This window comes from Salarias fasciatus, chromosome 2 (assembly GCF_902148845.1).
Source record: "Salarias fasciatus chromosome 2, fSalaFa1.1, whole genome shotgun sequence".
NCBI lineage: Eukaryota > Metazoa > Chordata > Actinopteri > Blenniiformes > Blenniidae > Salarias > Salarias fasciatus.
The window spans coordinates 17,559,982-17,581,096 of record NC_043746.1 but is presented as its reverse complement, the minus strand read 5'-3'; the positions used below and the strand labels follow the sequence as shown (position 1 = coordinate 17,581,096).

Below are 21,115 nucleotides of genomic sequence, written 5' to 3'. Positions count from 1 at the left end.
GCGGCAAAATTAGATTTTGGTCCACGATAATGACTCGCAGGCCTCCGGTTGACGGCATACTGATCTGAGACAGGAGTGAGGGTGAGTGTGTATGCGCATGTGTGCGTGCGTGTGCATTTAGAGTGATGAGGAAGAACAAGGCTGCACAACGCCGGGGCGCTACACTTGAGGAAAAGGGCACGTCGTACAGGGCAATTGAGTTACATCAGGGCTCATTTGACAAACACCTGCAGAAGGTTATGAAGACAGCGTGTACAGAGAGCTGATGAAAGACGGAGCAGATCTGGTCTGCAGAAGCATTTCAATCTCATAAACAGCAGCATATCATTAACAAGTACAATGACCTTGACAAAGACATTGTTGTGAAGGACTGCTTTACACACATCACACTCACACACTAGCCTCAGTGCCAACTCAGTGTCTTTTATTGAATATTATCTTTTACTGTTTTCTTCTGACACATATTTCATGGAGAAACAAAGGAAATCCAGGAGGAATTTATGTGAAGATATTTATGCAAGCCCTGAATCTCAATCAGCTCTGCATGCTCCGGTTAGGAAAACAATCAGAGGTTAGTCATAAGTGAACAGCCCACACAATACAAAAACAAAACGATTAAATCTATAACTCGTCTCTTTAAGTCTTTTAAGAAAGAGATTTCACAGAATACAGATCACTGAGTCAACGATAAACTGACGGAGGCCACTGTAGAATACCCTGGACAGCTTCCAGAGGTTTAACCAGTAGTGAAAAGGAAGAAGAGAAACAATTTTGCATCCGTGCTGCACACAAAACACAAACACAACCAAGAAATGAAAGCTGGGGTTGGGGGTGTAGTGTATTGGGGAAGACAGTGTGTCTGGCTGGCACAGCATTTAACAGCACTGTTTCCACTCCGAGCCCATTCTAGACTAAATGTTCCTGAGTGTCTTACCAACTTTTCTGCCACATTTGGCAATGTGACTGCACAGTACACCCGCTGTGAATGGAGGACAGCACGACTTCTCTAGTCCTTAATCTGGGTTTCGTCTGGCTCTGTGAAATAGCCGAGCTGTCTCGAGGGCTGGCAGGCGACATGATGGGAAAAATTAGGTGTCTTCATGCATCCTAGCCAGCAGTGGCCCTGGCTGGCAGGCTGGTGTGTTACTTGGTGCCCCCTGAGACGAAACACGCAGGGTTTTTACAAAACCACAGGGTCTTATGACTGAGAAACAAGCCATTCATCAATCCTTTTTTTTTTTCCCTACCAGGGGTCCAGTCCCGTGAGATTTTAGTTGCATCTGTCATCTGTAGGACCATCTTTCGGTGCTCTCGCCTACGAGGGTGAAAGAAGGCGAATGTTCTGGTGTTTCCGCATCTGTTAGTGAGGATTTGGATTTTCACTTTTAGAGAATCAAACTGTTCACCCTGGTGCAGCATCATGTTTACAGGACGACTCGACATGATGACGTGGGAAGTGTTTAGTAGCTACTTTACAGAGCTCTTCCAACCACATTTTTTAAATGGCTATTAGTGCAAAATAATGTATGTAATAATGATTTTGAATTTTAGAAAAAAAGTGAATGATTGAATACACTTTCTATTATGTGTTTACTGCATTTTAATCACTGTTTTTAAGACTTAGAAAAGATTCCATGAAGTTACAGCAGCATTTTTAGTCCATACTTGTCAGTAGGTGCACATTCTGGACCAGTTGCTTTCTCCCCACTCTGGACTCCTGCCTGAGCTCAACTGGAGCCAGGCGGAGACTGAGACCACCTGTTAATGCTGATCTCCTGTGAAGGTCCACAACAGATTGTGAGTAGCATGCTCATGCCTGCTTTGTTGACTGGATATTACACACCTGCCTGCTGATGTAAGGGCAATAAAAACAGATGTCAAGATGACCAACCTGTATGCACTTATATGTGGATGACTATCTGTGAAACTCTCCTTCAGTTAGCTATTCAAGATTTTTAAAGCTGCTGTGTACCAACTTTGACATAAAAAATACTGCCTATAACAATAGAAAGTTTTCACTTCACTTCATAAAAACCAAAAGTTGAAACCTCACTACAACTTATGATCGAATGGCCAAAAAATATTCACCTTGGATATCAGTGATGGTTGCATAAAAGCATCTGACACCCATAAGATCTGTTTGTCTTCAAGTTCAAAGCATGAAGCAATCTCAGGTTCATCATAAGAATCAAAAGCAAAGTGACGAAAACAGCACAGGACAGGACGAGTGGGCAGTCCACACTAAACGTCTGTGTTATGACTTGTGGAGAGGAGCAAACAGTTGAATGACTAGCAGTGGCATGCTGCAGTGTTGGCAGAGGACCAAATACAGTGCGGCTTATTGACTTTGGCTGGTATTGAGTGGTGTACGAGACAATGGCGAGAAAAACAATACAATAAAAGCCTAAAACTTTGGGTTTGTTTCAACAAATGTACAAGAGAAAAATATGATTTTTTTTTTTTTTTTTGTCGAGCACAGGATTAAACTCTTTAAAGCATGATTTGTGATTTTTGTTTCTTTCATTATCCTTCCACTAAACAGGAACCAGTTCTCACACATAACTTCTTTTTCAAACAATTGAGAATCAGATGTGTATCAGATGACTGCTGAACTGTTTAGGACAGTCTGCCTTCACTCACAGTCAGCTGGAATTGGATAGAGGACCTTATGACTTAAACACAAGGATGGATAGAGGGCAAAGAAAGAGAACATGTCAGATTTGACACTTCGTCTCGCAGGGTCTGTTGCGACGGAGGACGTCAAACCGCAGGACAAAGCGTTTTCTGCTATTTGGGAGGATGCTATATATTTCATTCTTAATTAGATCGACTAAACTTCTCCTTTCTCCCTTGTAAGTGACACTAAATTGCATCCACCTGTAATCTCCATCCTGGCAGCTGTCAGGGGCCACTTTGCTCGCCTCCTGTTAATGTGGTGCTGACTCAGCAGTGTGCCTCATTTCCCCAATTAAATAGCTTAACGCCTGCTTACTCCTGGGAAAACTCACACACTGCTCTTGTGCCACAGTTACTTTACCCTGACTACTCTACTGGTTGCTACCGTTTAGTTGGGATATAGAGCTGTACTGTTAGAAACTTTATGGAATAAAAAAATACAGCGGGTGCATTAGTGGCATAAGCTGGGATTTTATTGTAGAGCAGTTTGGCATCACTGAGTAAAGCAGTGGGAATGATGGGATAAGCTATATCAGTGAAGCTGGTAATGTGAGACAGGAGAGATGGTATTCATAGTGCTTCTGTTTGTGATATTCAAAACCAAACATCACTAGATATCTTTAAAAAAAAAAATCATGCATGAGAGAGAAGTCATGATATGAGCAATCATTTACCACATGGATGATACTAATCAGAAGCACTGCGCAATCTAAACCTTATCCTGAGTCATTTCAGGGGTAATTTTAGAAAGAGAGGACACACTCAGCCAAACCTGTCTGCTAAAGGACCTGGCAGTAAAGAATGTTGCGTGTGTCATGCCACGTACACACCACATACATCAAATAACGCTGTCAAATGTAACAGGAAGCTATAAAGGGCTATTCTCGTCATCACATTTCTCAATGATGCAACAAATGTTTTACCCTCATTGAAAGACGTTGATAGTAACAGAACATGTTTTATGTGTTTTAAAAGTCGCAACCAATAAGTGGAGAAGACAAGAATGCAAATTAAAAGAAGAAATTTGCGAACAGTTCGCTTAACTGGCAACATTCTGAGATGTGGCTGAATTTAAAAAAGTTAATTCCTGAGAGAGGAGTCTCTCACAAGTTATATAAGCCAGATCAGTGAAAAACTACATCAAAAACTGGAGAACATATTTAAAAAATAAAAAGGGACCTGAACAAAAGAATTATGAAAGCAATAATTTTCCCGAATCTGTAATCTTACAATATCAAACAACTTGCAGAGGTTTCGAAAAAATAAACTGATCAGTGATCGGAAGAATGGCAGATGTTAAAACATGCCAAGCTTTCTTCACCTCAATGGTTTTTGTTTGAGAACACAAAGTAAAAGAGGTTGCAAAAGTAAGATACCAGCAAATACTGTAGATACTGTAGCTAAACACTCTAAATATTTTTTCTACTTTCAGAAATGCGTCAAACCTGTCAAACTACTGCTTTGCTGTGTTATTTCAGATAAAAGTATGTCCCAAGCCAGAAAGTGTTTCAGAGAAACATATGCTCTGCAACAGACCGTTTTTTTAAGACACGGGTCAGAGAAACAGTTCTCCGGTACACATTCCATCTTTCACAAGCATGCCTGTAGAATAATGAGTCCGGGCAAGAACGGGTCGTTTTTACCCTCCCTGAACTCCGTCACATCGTCTCAGCACTTTCCAGACACTCAGCTGTTGTTAAAAGAAAAGACGACGCTGACGATTTTTAACATCTGTCCATAACAAACCACTTCACTGTGTTCCTGACGAGAACGATCCTCGTCGCTGGCTACTTTTTTACGAGCTGTGTGCATAGTATTGCTGAGTTTGTCATGAGGCGAGGACCTCGGTTTGCTTACACAAATAAGAGAGGCGTTAATTAAAGAGACAATGATGGCATTTAATGAGCCTGGCAACTTTACAATGCTTCGTTTCTTTGTCGGTCTCCAGAGTCGCTTCTCGTTAATGTTGTCATGCACACCCACTCCCGCTGTTAGTTTATGCCTTTAGTTTAAAACCCAGGGGAGCTGACGATTAAAACTGACTCAGCATTTCTGCCTCAGTCTGGGAAGACATAAACATGGAAACGCGTGCTTCTCTTTGCTGATGGTGTTCAAAAACCTTGTACCACCTGTGCAGTTAGCTGTTGATTGTGTTGTGCTTGAATATGAATGTCTACACCACATTACTCTTAGAAGTTAAATTCTGTTTGTAGAATGAATCCAAACTTTCTACAGTACCGTTTACACTATCATGCCTTTACCAATAACCAAAGTGTTCAGGTAAGCCTCACAATGAGACACCGACACTTCCCCACTCTCTCCAGGCACCAAATCACATTAGCATAGACATGATTTATTCATGCGTAGTCTATTTATGTATGGGACTAACAAAGTTGTTGCTTTCAAAAAGACAAACTGCAAAGGTAAGAAAGAAAATTAAGCAAGTTGCTATTTTTCCATGAGAGTATCCTGTGGCGGTATATTTTGTGCCATGTCAACACTGCGGTAATGCGCCGGACTTGGGGAGACACCTCGACAAAATGCTCGGTTATCAGCAGCAGCACTGAAGCCCTGCAAAGTAATTGCTCCGTGTCAAGTCTGTAGTGAATCACCGCTATGCCTTTTACATTTGGATGTAGGAAATAAATGGTGCTACGACTCATTCCGGGTTCACTTCTGCTTACATTTACTTGGCTGAGTGTCAATAAAGCTGAAACAGAGTAGATAGAAGCCTGGAAGCTGACCAGGCCTCAGTCTGTCAGGAAGCAACACATTACAGTCATGATTTAACTCTTTCGAAGCACATTCTTGGTTAAAGCAGAGAACAACTGGCTCAAATTACAATATTTGCAAGCGTGATGAAAAAGTTTAAAAATTGCCAAATATATGAAGTTACTGCAGATTATTACATTATCCAAAGCGATTGTGTGATCAGTCAATTTGTTAATAAATTTGACTCACTGAAGTTTTTTTTTTGTTCTGTCAAGAAAACAGGTCGGTTGTGTTACTTTTTCTGTTAATACTTGGCATGAAGATATAAGTTTTCAGAGGTCCACGCACACACTCAGCAAGAACAAAGAGATTTGTTCGATAACTACTGTGTGATTGGTCCGAAATTTTAGATGGACGTGCTTCATGAGGAAAAGTGAACACGGACTGTTCGTACTCCTATTAGGTTCGCACTTGAGTTTCTTGTCAAGTTACGAAACGTCCTGGTGAGAACTGACTTATTTTCTTTCCAGATTGATGATATATAAAATCCAAAAACGTACATGGTGCGACGACCGACTGAATGGTGGCAGGTGTGCGCACACTCGCGATGGTTTCCTGAGCTCTACGTTCGCCCTTTAATCGCTGTTAGTGTTAGACGACATGAGCAAGTCTCTCATTACCCTTCTTTATGCGAATCTATAGAAAACTTTTTAAGTACACAAAGAAAGATGGCTTTTTAGCAGCGTGATATTGAAGAGGAAGCGACTTTGAAACGTATCCTGATGAGTTTGCGACCTCAGCTGAGTCCCGGTGTGAGGTTTAAATAAAGTGTCACACAAGCTTTTCACAGTGAGACGACATTGAATTTTTGTACCCACTTGCATTAAAATTAATTTGGAAGGAAGCTTTTAATAACTAGTATGAAAAGGAGAAATGATTACAGCAAGCAAAACCTATTACAAAGTTCACAGGCCTGAATATGAATGTGTGTGAAATCTAGAGCACGCAAGAGTGTGTGCGAGACAGAGATACGGTTTGAAAGAGAGACAAGCATATGTGTATATCTGAGAGGGAAAAAGCTGAAGGTGGTAAGTATCTTCAGACAGTTTTGTGAAATAGGCAATTCAGAAGTGACAGCCTGACTTTTCATTTTCGCAGTGCAGTCACATTTGTGAGGCGTTTAGCATCTTAAATCTCCTGTAATCTAAATGTAGCAAATGAGAGGCAAAAATTCTCTTGTGCCCATGATAGCAAGCCCTCTAGGTGACTGCACAGAAAATAAAAAAAAAATAAAGTTTTCCATGAACACATCACATTAAATAGAAGGTATTGCTCTATGTAATGAGGAATACTGCTTTTCCTTGCCAAGAATCTCTCACACAAACTGTTTGAACCTTATATTTCTGTGTTTACATCTCTATAGGCGTAGCTGTCTGTGTATACATTGCATAGCCCAGTACTATAAACACAAAGACTTGCTGTATTTTGAATTATGGATAGATATTTACACAGATCGGCCCCTCAGGCAACATCTTTCATTTCTGCATGGAGAGACAGAACAGCGCCAAAGAGAAACAGAAGCAAAATGAAACTTAAAACAAGGATTTGAGAATGAAGAAAAAATAAAAAAAAGGAGAGAAGAGTGGGAACATAAACTGTACCAAATGAAAAATAGAGCCGAGAGCATGACTGACAGTAGAAAGAGCACATACAGTCCGGAGCCCTTAGCCTGAGGTACAGAGATGTGTTGTTATGCTCCCTGCAGCCTCAGCAGAGATGTACTGATCTGATGTGAACTTATCCTCCGAGGGGCCGCAGTCTGAATTCATGTGCTGTCCATGCAGCGTTAAAGCATGTGTCTGAGCATGTGAAACCAGCGTATCGGTCTCTGTCAGTCTCCTCGGCGCCCCGCACCCCAGGAATCCCACTGAATCACAGACGCCGTCAGAGCTTCGAAATCTCAACGCGCCTCAGAGTTCAACCCCTTCAGGTGTCGGAGTCAAGAACTGCAGATCTATGATAGCATCTTGATTTCAGAAAATGTCAATAAAACCTTGCAAGCTTGTTGGACTCCAAGTGAGATAGCTGTCTTTTCTTAAATTGATATGATGTGACCATATCATTCCGAGCTGCAATACACAAGCTCCATTAAATCCACTTCTAATGCTTCTATCTTCAAAAAACCATGAGAATTAATAACAAGTAGCACACAGCATTCAGAAATTTGTTGCTATGGCAACACTGAGCAGGGAACTGGCTGCATTTCTATAAATCTACACTTCTAAATGTTATTTCTTGCTCAGGGATTCATCCAACACCAAAACACCAAACACTGTTTATTCAACAGAAGTCAGGATAAAATACATCACTGTTTAAACTAGTATTATCCTCTTTCTTTGCCCCCCCCCCCCCCCCCCCCCCCCCGGAAACAGAACTGGCACAGTTTCCTGCACTCCCGGCTGTGTGTATCTCAGACCCTGCAGTGCCTCCTCTACACACCATTTAGCACAGTTTCCATCTGCATCATGCATCAACATTAATGACGTCCTCATGAAGCGCTTACGTAAGAGCTGTAGTCTCCCCTCCGTCCTTTGTAAATTCAGTCACGTCCAACTGGAGCTGCAGACAAACTGAATAATACATCTGTACTTCTGGAGTCAGACCTCTGCGACTACAACCACTTTTTTTTTTTTGTTTTTTAATCTGTCTCTCCTCTCTCTTCTCACGCAAGGGTAAGTACATGTGCTTGGATCCTTCAGTGAGGTAAACAGACAGCTTTCAACAGGTTAACTGACGTCTACGTGCAGAAAAAAAGCCGTACCAAACATGGCCCAGTTTTATATACAACAGCAGGCAGACTAGTACATTGCAAAAAGAAACAGAGTAATAGTGATCTCTTACCTATGGGGAAGTCTGAAAAGAAAAGCAATTCCTAAAATCTTAGCACTCTACCAGGGAAAAGATGATAAATGATGGAGTCAAAAGGCTTGAGAGGCAGAAAGAGGAGGGTATGGCAGCATGCTCGGAGCACAAAGGGGTTCTTTTCATTTCGCTCTACGTCCTTAACTGTGCAGGAAAACTGGAAGCTGATGGTATACACACTGTGCAGTCATATCATCATGCTGCTCTGCAAGCGCTGAAGCAGGTAAGTGGGATAAGAGGTGGTGGGGGGGTGGGGGGGGGGGGTGAAGGTGAAGGGGGAAAAAATGTATTGGACAGGGAGAGAAGGAAGGGGAGCAACGAGTGGGAGGACTGCAGCCGCCAAGACCGTAGAGCCGCGGGCAGAAGCACGGGAAGCACAGGGACAAGGGGAGGGAAGCAGGGAGGGCTTTGCTGACTTGCAGTCTGAAGCTGGGTAAATCACTCTTTAGTCATGAATATAAAACATATTCTGCTGGACAGGAAGATAAAAGAGTGTCACCTTCTTTGTTTTATAAGGCCAGTTCAAGTGAAAGCACATGCTGAAATTGGCAAGTCATTGAACTCATTAGGGCGGCAGCTGCCTCCATCCATAACTCCTTTTCTTTCTGCACTTTGTTTTGGTCTGTGCGAGGGCCTCGGGGTGGCAGTGACCGAGTTAATGGTTTGGCATAGGGATGGAGGGGGGGGACCGGAGCTACAGATGCTATGTTCCTCAGTCCAACGTAAGGAGCTACGCAGGCAGACACACACTCATCACGCTGCATCCCGTGCATCGACATGCGAGAAAGGGGCAGAAGTGCACCAGAAGTGCTCTTATTGGGGGCGGGGGGGACTACCAGTTCACACAGAATACGAGAGAGGAGGGGGAAACAAGACGAGAGTGGGCAGGGGAGATGAAGAGCATCAGTAAATATCAGTAAATCAAAACAAGTAGGGGGTGCGAACAAACCTTCGGGCTCTGCGCTCTCTTTGTGGACGGCTTGCTTCAGCGGGCAGCAGAAGATTTCGTGACACTTAGCACGAAATGGGGACCCTTTACTCCTTATATCCGCAGAGTGGATGGAGTCCTGCCGTAACATAATGTACTCCTGGGTACCTGGGGCAGCGTCATCCTGGACTGCGGTGGTGCCATAACAGAATGAACTGGGGTTAGAAAGCTCACCACACGGAAAATGAAAGAAAACAACAACAACAGTAAAAACAGGAGGCAGAAACACAGGCAAATAAAAAGACATCAAACATTACCGACGGCAATAGCTTTAGCTGTAGTAGTGTGTCACATGGTGAGAAGATAGAGAGAAAGGCAAGGTGGCCAAAAGGAAAAAGAAACATAAGGACAGGCAGAGATCAAGAACACCAAGATCACCCAAAAAAAAAATCAAGAAAATCAAAGCAATATCTTCGGGGGCTCCAGTACAGTAATATTCTTGGTCACTGTAAGGAAAAGAATTGACATAATACACAAAGAAATGAAAAAGGGGGAGAAGCACAATTCATTGTATAAAAAAGTGTGATGGCAAGCGTTAAGATGGCACCGAACCAGGAGCTGCTGCATTTTAATGAGGTGATTGTAGTGCTGGGTAATTGTGGGATTGCCAGGCAAACGTGCAATCTGCAGCTATATTCTAACTTAGCATCACTGAAACTTAAGTCAGGTGGTGATTATGCCCCCCCCCCCCCCACCCCCCACCCCCCCCCCCCCCCCCCCCCCCCCCCCGCCCCCCCGACGATCACCGGATAGACACCCCATTAACTGTATGTGCAGGCAAGCAGATGCAAAGGCATGCACAGACCTCCAAGTCACGCCGGGGCGCCTGGATTCACTACAAAGTCATGCTTACAGTGAGCAGCATAAAGGAAAGCTTTACATACAGCGCTCCGCTTGTGTCTGTAGGAATTTTGGTATCCTGTGAAAATCCCCGTGTTTCTGTCTGTATATATTGGACGTACTGCATCTGTCCTCTTCTGGGCACAATCCCTACTTGGCTTCGATCATTGACCCATTTTCTCACTGTTGATGGATAAGCTACAAGTAAATCGCTCCAAATAAACTGTATCTTCTCTTCCTAATGAATTTGAGCGCCAAGTCTCTCCCTGAAATGTTATTACTGAATGAAAACGGCTGTATAGAAGGATCTTTAATGATCTCTATCAGACAACCGCAACGCTTATTTCATCTTTCTTTTATGATGTGTGAAAACAAATGTTGTTGATTTTCAGTTGGGAATGATGGAGTGTTACACGTTCTGAGTGGAGCTGGTAGTCATGAATGTTACTCCTTCAGTTTCTCATTTGCTCATTCAGAGTGAAAACATGAATGTATTCCAGTAAAGTCTCAGTTCCCGGATATATAATATGAAGTAAAACATTTCATACACACTCATCACACACGCTAACTTTTTTTTTCTTAAACGCAAAGTGCCAAAAGTGTCTTTACAAAACCAAGAGCAATAAACACACAGGCGCTTTTCGTGCTGAGTTTGTGACTCAAACATTAAAACACGTATTGGCAGTCCAAGCGTTCTGTTCACACAGTTTTTAAGAGCTTTCAGATCTATGCATTTAGGAGCTTTTCTGCAAATATCCCTAAAAAGTAGTATCATAACTTGTCATGGCGTTAAGTTTTCGCTCAGTTTTCATTGACAAAAATAATCACTCTGGAACCCAAAGTTATCGGATATGGACACATCCAATGTTTTTAATCGTATCTGTCAGTGTGTTGTCCACAACGGCCTATCTTAAGAGGAATCCACATTTTACATGTTCAGAACCATAATTTTGTTTTATTGCTCATACAGGGAATTCAATGCGGTGTTTTTTCTTTATCTTTTTATTTCCAGAACACCAACGATGTTACAGGACAACAAAGACCTAAACAAATAAAAAACACTTTCTATCCCAGAGTCATGACTGTAATAAATACTAAATTAGGTGCACCAGAAATAAAAAAGTCACAAAAAAAGTTTACAAAAATTAAAAAAAGTAAGACTGCAAATACAAGATGAATGAGGACGTTTGTTCTCTGTGTTTTATGTTGGGACGATAGTGGTTGTTCTTTTCTTTATGTTCCACATTTTACTGCACTTTATATTGTATATTCCGTGTTTCTAGATATCCTTTACACCTGCATTAAACTGAACTTTTTATGATTTACAATAAAAATGCTGAAAGAGTCCAACTAAAACTTTATTGAACTGGAGGAAAAAGACATTTGATTCTGACCACAGACAGACGACTTTGATGACTGAAGGCCACAGACATTAATTTACTACTGCCAGAGAGCAAAACCGTGACTAAACACTTCATCCACAATGATTTATGTGAATCAAGTCTACAAATAAAAAAGAAAATGAACTGCATGACCCTATATGAAGTTTTTTGAATCACTCAATATGAATATATTACTTGATCTAAAGTCCTCAATGAGGATTACAGAATAAAGAAATTGTGAATCTGTGCAACACTGACTACACTGCACTCAACAGAGAGCATGTTGCCATGAAATACTGATCCACACGTCCCAAAAAAAATCTAGTTTGACTGACCTGATTTCTAACACAAAAAAATGTCCCTGTCCAGCTCCTGCTTGATGCAAAGCGTCCTCATACAGTAAAGCATTTTCATCTCTCAGCTCTTATGTCCTATTTGCCTCCTAAGTTTTTCTCACAAGTTATTTTGGCTGAAGTGAGCGACCACATTGAAAATCGCTGATTATTGAACGCATATTTATACGATCTGTCTTTGTTTCACTTTTCCCCCCTCTGAAAGATTGTTGTATTGGTTTATAATGGAGCTTTGAATTCCTGGTATTCATCAGCCAGTTTGAAAATATGCCAAGTTGAGAAAAATCAATATGGAGACGCAATTCGAGTGTAGACTCCCTAGCACCCTCCATCTGTCTGGAGTTTGCACGCACGCACGCACGCACGCACACACATATACACACACACACTCAGTCACAATCAATTGGCAAGAAAACTGCACCAATGACAAAACTTACATTGCTGTTTGAATGACAGAGACACAGCTTGATTCTTTTTTTTTTTTCTTGTAGGAATAACATCCCATTCTGCTCCTGAGAAACAGGCCTGCTGCTCTTCCACAGTTATCAGGTTTCTTTAAACCTCAGAAAGTTTAAAAATCTGCACCATTCTAGAAGGTAGTGATGTCTTGGTGTCTGTTTTTTCTTTAAACAGACTTAGACTTGTCCCAACAGTATATGTGAATATATTTACATGTATTCATATAATTATAGCCTGCCACAGGTGCATTTCTTTCTCTGCATCTGTGTTTGTTTACCTAACTGAGGTAGGAATATGTGAGAGAGCGAAGACAGACTTCAGCAAACGCCTAATTCCAGCCACCGTTTATTAATGAGCTGACTGTCAGCTCATCAGATGCAACAAAAATGACTGACAGATGGGCCACGGGGGCGACAACAGGGGGAGGGGGCGGGCACCATCTTTTACGGCGTTCATCCTTGCCCCGGCCTTGATGAAGAGCGCATATTGGAGCTGAAGGAGGCGTGATGGATGATGCATCAGGGCCTGAGACCTCACTCTCTATCCGACCAGCCACTCAGAGTGAGCTGTCACGCTGGTTCATGATAGTCCGTGATCTATAGGCAGCGGCGTTACCACACTGGACCTTCAGCAGCGTGCAATAGATGTCCTTGCCTCTCTGACGGGAATAAATCTCGTAGCGAGCAGAAATGGGAACAAATCAGAGAGATGGGGTCGTGGGGGGGGGGTGGGGCAGTATCTTGTTTTGGTTAGTTGCTCATCTATTTAAGAAGCAGGATGAATGACAGGCGATGTACAGACTTGATGGAAAAATTATTCTGTTTGGATAGTATGTACCATGTGCAGCATGAATCAAGTGAGATTGTGAGTCTGGATAATGCTTTGCGGCAGAAGAGCAGGCATGATGTGAGAGAGCGTCATCAGTGCTCACAGATGCCCCCTACATCGTGTTCACATGGGGTTCAAGGGCGTGTGTAATCAACTGAAGCACTGTCAGGCTCAGAAAAAAAATGAACCTCACTTTCACATATGAGCTGCAATTTGCACACTTTACTCAAGTCGTGGCTCATATCCATCAGTGAGGTGGAGCGCGTTCATCACGGGCCTGACGAATGGCACACTCACTAAATTAGAATCAGAATTAAGCACAGAAACAGGTCTGTTGCCAGAGGTTTCTGTTTCGAAAATAGCCTGGCCTCAATGCGGTCTTACAAGGAGCAAAATCTAGCACATTGTCTTCTGGGATGCCTTTGCTTCGGTGTGGCTTCATCTCAAGAAAGAATAGTTTTATTTTGGTTGTAAGTCACCTTGCAGGCAACGGGGAAAGTGAGTCGAGTTGAACTTGAGGTTTTCTTTGAAACGCAGAATGAGCTTGCATTTTTATTCATGCTTTTTCATCCCTCTGATCTCATTGTTTGTCACTCTCTTCTTTCTCTGCCTCTTTTTTGCCTACTTGTTCTTTGTTGTTTCACATTTTCATCATAGCCAGGGGCTCATAGTGTGACGGCACTGGGGGAGAATATAGCAGCGCTTTGTAACCATCAGATTCATTTGAAGCTAACCAGAACAATGCCAATTAACATGTAGATAAAATGACAAATAAAAGATATGCACTCTTCATTTTTGTTCCCACTCTCTTTAGTCAATGCTGTAGCATTTTTTGATTTTGTAACTTTATCATCATCATTGACAATTGAATTCATGACATTATTTAACATATTTCCTATAAAGTGTACAACTTAATGGATGTTTGCTTGCGCCATTAGTCGTACATTAAAACGTATTCATGATCTTATTCCATTATTAGAAAAAAAAGCAAGATCCATAGTCCAGCTCTAATGTTTTGTAATGACTTAACTGAAGCACAATTCAATTATATGGCTTCAGTCATGCTCTCACTGATAAAGCATTCAGCTTGTGCAACATGTAAGGAAGCTATGAATCTGTGTTTTCATGGCAGTCAGAGGTCTTCTCATTCTATTTATAGGAAAATTTAATTGTGTAGGGCGGCAGCATTCTCCTCTTTCCGGCCTCGGTGCGTCTCATCACGATCAAAACGGCTGGACGTTCACTGAACTCAAACATTACTAGAAATCTGACGCGAAGCAAATTTTTCATGTCTAAACTTTGTAGATGTTGGTGACATGTAGCCGTTGTGTTTTTAGAATTTGATATGAAGTTCAAAAAAATTAGCACAAAGTCATATTGAATAAAGTTCTGTCTCTTGTATTTCTTTTCCTTCATCTGGAGCATTACTACCAGGTGCGGATTGCTTTTTCTGTGTGCATGCAGGCATGTAAGGGTACGTGCACATGTGTTGTGTGTGCAGAACGGGGAGAGGAAGAGTCATACATTTTGCCTGTCTGCAGAGATGAATGGTATCAAACTGTTGGCGAAGGTTCGGTGAGGTGATAGACACGCTCAGTGCTCATATGAAAAAGTATTGATCCAGTGTCAAAAAACGGCCGTAGAGAGAGTCTCATCCTCAGGATCAGAAGTCCACGCTCACACTCACACGAGTCCTCATGATGAGTCAGAGATAAATGTCGAGCGTCATGTTACCAGCATGTCTGTGCAGGGAGTCGGGCGGGTCAGGGACGGGATTTAAATGTTATAATCCTGGTAATGCCTTCAACATGAATGACGAACATCTCTGTAAAAATATAGTTGTTGTTGCAAATGAATAGTCACACTAGCTTCATGTTCAATCTGTGAGAAATTAGCTTCGCTTCCTGTTGTTAGAGTAGGAGAGATGAGTTTAATCACAAGTTGTTGATACATTAGTAATAAAATAATCAAATATACTAACAGATCTAAATAGACTCTAAAACCTGTTTTGTCCGAGTAGCTGTTGAAGATTTTAAGATAATAACAAAACAAGATAGGGGAAACTGGCTGTGGCAGAAAAGCTTTATCTTTTACTTGCTTACCCTACTTGAGTGGATTTTTCACTTTACAGAAGTTCTTTATGAAGTCAGTCTGGAGTTACATTGAGTTGATCAAAGCAGCTCATGGTGACAGTTTGTGATATAAAAGCTGCAAAAGTGGATGAATTGAAAGTTATTTAAATAATGTTTGACACAAGGACTTCATGTGTCGGCCTCAAAAGGAAAAGCAATTCTGAAATAAATGCTTCACTTGAAATTTCTGATCTACAGCAACGAGCACAAACATAATATTGCGTGCAGCTGATCTTATGAGCGGCCTGCGTCCAACAGGTCAGCAAAGTAACTGAAACAACACCTGCAATGTGTTTGCCTTCATGAATGTTGAATATCTGGTCCGTTTAACAGTTTTCTATTTCTGCGTTTCTCTTTTTTGCTTCAAAATGTAGATTTATTGTCTGTGACGCCCCATTATGGCTGACATCTTCCTCCATCAGGGCGCCATCCAATCACGCCATGGTGACTGCATGTAATAAAGCCTGGAAAACTTCGATTTGAATACTACAGTTTACAGAACTTGTGCTACTTGTGTCACTTGTGCTCTAACGTATGTAAAATGAAAGCACATTCTATAGCAAGTTTTACCCAAGATCTTAGAAAATCAAACCCGTTTCACCTCATGAAATCTTCCACCGGGTTATGACTTGATTTCCTAATGAGAAATAGATTGGTTTCAACTTGAGTAATGGTCTGTGTCAGCGTTAATGATTGAGCTGCTGGTTCCACACTAGCAAACTTTGTGTTACTATTAAAACTTAAAAATATGTCTACAAGGCATCAGCAACATCCCTAAAAAGGTTAAGGATGCCTTAAGAAAAGCATTGTGTATTAATAAAACCTGATTTTTTTCTTTGAATTTGGAGGCATTTATGAACGTCTTTGAAGTTTCAGCTCGACTTTTACATTTAGAGGTATCTATACTTCAATTTAATTTATTTGGTTACAGCTTACACCCCATGAAACATATGTTTTCGAAGACATCTGTTGAGAGAATCACTTTATTTGAAATATAAATTTGAAATTAATGATTCTTTCACCGCTATTTAGCTCTTATATCTTCATCACAAGTTGTTCTCACTAAAGTGAGCTATCAAATCAGAAAATAGCTGATTACTGAACACATATTTATAAAAGCTGTCTTTGTTTTCATTTTTCCCTTGAAAAATTATTTGTTGCATTGATTCATTTATAATGGAGCTTTAAATCCCTGGTATTCATCAGCCAGTTTGAAAATACGGCAAGCTGAGAAAAAAATCAATACAGAGAAACTATTTATGTGTATGTAAGCACACGCACACACACACACGCACAGAGTCTGGTTTTGTGGCGCCTTCACATTGACAAAATGTCTTCATTAGAGTGTTTCAAACATTAAAAATCATCATTAGGTGTCTCACTCTAATGCTGGCCTTAGCTAATCACCCATCCGTCCATCTCATAGACTGCTCCATCAGACCGCTGGAGCCGAGCTCAGCTGATTACTCCTAACACCGCCTCTGAACTCCTGCAGGGTCCTGTAATGTTGCTACAAACAGTAAGGCAGGCTGAGGTTGATTCAAGTTTATGTGGTCCGCAAGGCACGCATTTCCACATTTATATTATTATCCTTTTGACATTTTATGGCTGCCGCATACATGCTGATAATGATAAATGAGAGAAAAACAGCGAGTGAACATATGAAACACGCATCGGAACACAGATTACACACACTCAGGATCTCCATCACTATTATGGATTCAAATGTTCATGAATACCGTGTCAACAGACTGGGATCAAACACACACCCCTGCTCAGGCAGATTAATGCAAAGGATCTTTTTCAATGCAATTAGGGACTGACAAGAGCAAATAGGATTGTGGAGCATGCACCTCTGCCTGTCGATCTTTCGGCCTGTGACTTCAGGAAGACTGAAACGTGGGAGGAGGTTCAAGTGTAATAGGATCACTAAAGCCTGAGCATCAAGCGACACCAAGTAGCTTATGCTATATCATGTGTCAAATCCTCTCCGGAAGTCACACGTGATTCACGCCGTATTCACGTCGACTCCGCTCGACGTTGAATGTCACACAATAAGGTTAGAAAGTCTGGACGACGGGTTGCTCATGCGTCACGCCGTGGCTGCAGGTATTCGGAGGCCTGTTTTCATGACGTTGGGTTCATCATCAGTCAAGGGTTTGAAAAGGAAATGCATCTTCTTTTATGCTTAAGACGATTAGCATAGCAACGACCAGCTCTATGAAATGATCTTGAACTTAACATGTTTGGATTTGCGAAGATTAAACTCGACACTGACACAGTAACAGTGCAAATGGAAAGCATCATAAATGTGTTATAATCAGTGGGAAAGGGCTGGATGTGGCTTTTTAGGAAGTCAGCAACGAATCTGTTTCATAGGTTTCAGAGAATATTTAACAAGTTGGAAAATGTCTTAATTATGAAGCAGTAAAATAGAGCAACCCAACCTGCAGATCGCCTTTAAGAAAAGCCTGTTTTTGAAATTCACATTCACACAAATAGCTTCATTATAAGATTATAGGCTGCAAAAGAATAGAAAAGGTCAACAGGAACAATGCAATAAGAGTGTCTCCAGACCGCAGTATACAGCGCTGTGAGAGATGTTATAGCCCTGGTTTTAATCGTTCCAACAATTCAAAAAGTGTACAAACTGAAACAGACTCGGTCCATTTCCCTGTGACTTTTCAATATTACGTGAAGAAAAAAAACAATAAGTAAAGCAATAAAGAAAGTACAACAAGCCCTGAAGAAACAAATCCAAACATCTGCTCTCAAATCATACGCTCAGTTAATTGAAGGTGAAATCTGCAGCAGCTGAATCACTCTGTGCTTCGCCTCGAGCAACACTTAACATAGAAAAGAGTATACCTCAGTATATACTGGAGTCACGAAAAAACTCTTATACCGAGGTCAGTATTAGACACGAAGCACTGTGAAATTATGAGTCTTTGATTTTAATCATATTATGCTCTGGCTTTATTTGAGCACTTTTGAGCATCATCTACACAAAGAAATACACTGAAATGATCTTATCTTAGTCAACAAAGAGAGAACAAGAAGAAAGAAATAACCTGCGCTTTGAAACACTTTGAAGGTTTCAAATATCAGAAATCTGTCCTTCGTTGGTTTGGTGGTTATAGTGGCCTTACAGGCCCAACACACTCACATAGACACACACACACACACACACACACACACACACACATTCACACACACGCGCAAAGTTTGCTGCCAACAGAACGCTGTCGTCTGGCTCGTTGCATAACAGGAGGCAATCTCGGCGTGGAGCCTGCAGCTCAGAGCGAGAGAGACGGTGGGTTTCTGCTGCTTGATCAGAAGGACCAGCATTACCGGTCTGCAGCACAACGGATATAAATCTACAGAAGCCAATAAATCCAAGCCGATAAGAAACCAATCATTTGGCAGTTTGTGAGCTGTGGACTGGCATCAGGATTTGTCATCAGACATTGTTTAAACACTCGTCTCAACCATTTGAATGTTCACTCCTTCCCTGTAAGAATAATTATATAATGAGACCTGGGAACCTTGCCTTCTTTTCTTTTCCGTTGCACACATCAAGCTTTCTGACGGAGTGTACACACTCGTTCTGCTTCTATCCTGATACGAGTCAATGTGGGGTCTTCATCTCTGGTTTAATGTTTACCATCTTCTGTGCTGTCAGAAACTGAAAAAATGAAAGACCTATTTCTACTCCTTCATAACTATTTCTCTCCAAATGGATTGCATTTTCAGTTTGCATGCATTTTGCATGCGATCGGCTAAAAACACCACCATTAGCGACATACATCTTCTGTAAGAAGAAGTGATTGGCCATGGGGTGATTGGCTCGAGCTCGGGATGGAATCTGAAACAGTTTCATCTTCAGTGCGCTGCGTTCGCAGAATATCAAGTAATGTCAAGCTCAGGCCTGTTTATGCTCACAACGTTTAATAGATCAGACCTTAAATCTAATAGATGGTCACATTTGCTATGTAGTTGGATACGAGTAGCAGATATTCATATCAGCACTGAGCCTGCACAGGCTGCGACAAGACTCTTCAATAATTACTTTACCAAAAGGAATTCCTTGATCCTAACCTCTCTGCCAATACAAAGCAGCTTCTCTCTGCCCTCTTCCTCTTTTTGCTATGCTGATTTTTCATGTTTAATAATTCAACAGGATTAAAAGTGTAGCCTTACTTCTAATTGAATGTGAATTATTCTCTCAAAGAAGTGCAATTTAGATTACATTTATTTCCTTTTCAACATTGATTTGCATTTATTTAGGCACTTCAGTTACCAGATCTACAACTCCCGCGCTGTCTAAAATGTATTATTCCAAATTAATAACAAACCAAAATTGAAATATACACTTTATCACTGTATTTATTCTTATTTTGATTTTTAAATCTAAATAAAGCAGGACTGGCATCATGCTACTTATTGTAAACCCAAGCAATACCTTCTTTGTCTCATACGAAGTAGAAAATGTTATTGAAGATCAGACTCTGCCATGTTTCACATCAAAAAGTTTTTGTTATTACTGGCTGTTGAATCCAAATATTAGTTCTGACTTATTCTTACTCCTATTTTTCATCACGATTTCTTGTACAAATAAGTCATGCTAAAGATAATCCTGGAGACATCCTTCCTCCTTTTTATTTTTTTGTAAACACTTTTTCTCTTTACAGTTAATCATGTTCTTGTTCAGTAAGGTTATAACAGCACAGAGGTTGAACAGAATTGGGTATAAATCTCCAGAAAAAGATTAGCACACAGAGGACAAGTCAGCATAATGTGAGACAAAAACACAGTCTGAAAAATTATTACTTGTATTACAAATTTACAAAAAAAATCAAATTTGAAAAATAAAAAAAAGAAATCCTAACAACGAACATACTAGCATTACGGTTCACCTATACCAATGAGGGACGGAGAAAACTGTCAATTCCAGTAGACTGAGGAGTCCCAACAAGCTTGGCCTTGATGCAGGATTACATAAAGGATTCAAATCCAGGCATTGAGAGAGAAGAGATTTAGGAACAGCTAACACCAACGCTATCTGAATCATCAAATATATGGGATTAGCGTTTGATGGCTGAGTTTCCTGATGATGCATTTGAGAGAGACAAAAAATCTATGCCTGTTTCACTCGTGTCAGGTTGGGAAAACGTCCAGGCGATTGTTAGTGAGTGAGAGGAAGTGAAGCAGGGGACTCTGCATGGCAGAGAAAAATAAATAAATAAAAAAAAAAAGACCAAGTTGTGTCTCTCAGTTTGAACTCTGAAGAGCTGAACTATAACAAATGAGGTTATTCCAGAACAGTAGGCATCGTATGAGACGGTAGTTCTCCCTAACATCAGCGACAGGAAACCTCATCTATGCTGCTATTTTCATAGATTGTAACACTGAAAATGTGCTTAATTCAAGAAAAAGAAGTCCAGACTGCTGTTACACTGATGTCAACATTCCAAATAAAACTGATGCTTTACAGGTGCTTCAAAATCATGACACTGTTGATAGGATTCCCTATGTGCGATAAATCTATCAACTTCTGGCTGCGGCACGCCATTTAGAATATGAAATGAATGATATTTTCCCTCTGTTGTCATGTGACGATCGACTGATCCCGTTTGCCTGCAGCTGTTCCCCAGCCCGAGCATTTCCGACTACATTAGCCAAGTCCTCCCAGCTGTTAACCTATCATGCGCTCCACACACTCCCAAACACACAAATCCACAGCGGGCAAACCGTCAGCAGTGTCGATGACGGCAAAATATCTGTGCACACATACAGTGCGGCGGCCACTCCTTGGACGTTCTG

General features: G+C 41.2%; 1 protein-coding gene across 2 annotated transcripts in view; it reads right to left on the bottom strand.

Annotated features, from left to right (window-relative positions):
- Positions 1 to 21,115, bottom strand: part of fgf13a (fibroblast growth factor 13a) — an 88,886-nt gene that overhangs the window by 39,695 nt on the left and 28,076 nt on the right. The window contains exon 3 of one of the 2 annotated variants that reach the window (XM_030115512.1): positions 9,260 to 9,427. The exons of the other annotated variant lie outside the window; for it this stretch is intronic. Within the exon in view, the coding sequence (XP_029971372.1) occupies positions 9,260 to 9,427 (168 nt within the window). The remainder of the gene's footprint in view (positions 1 to 9,259; positions 9,428 to 21,115) is intronic. 2 annotated transcript variants of the gene reach the window in all.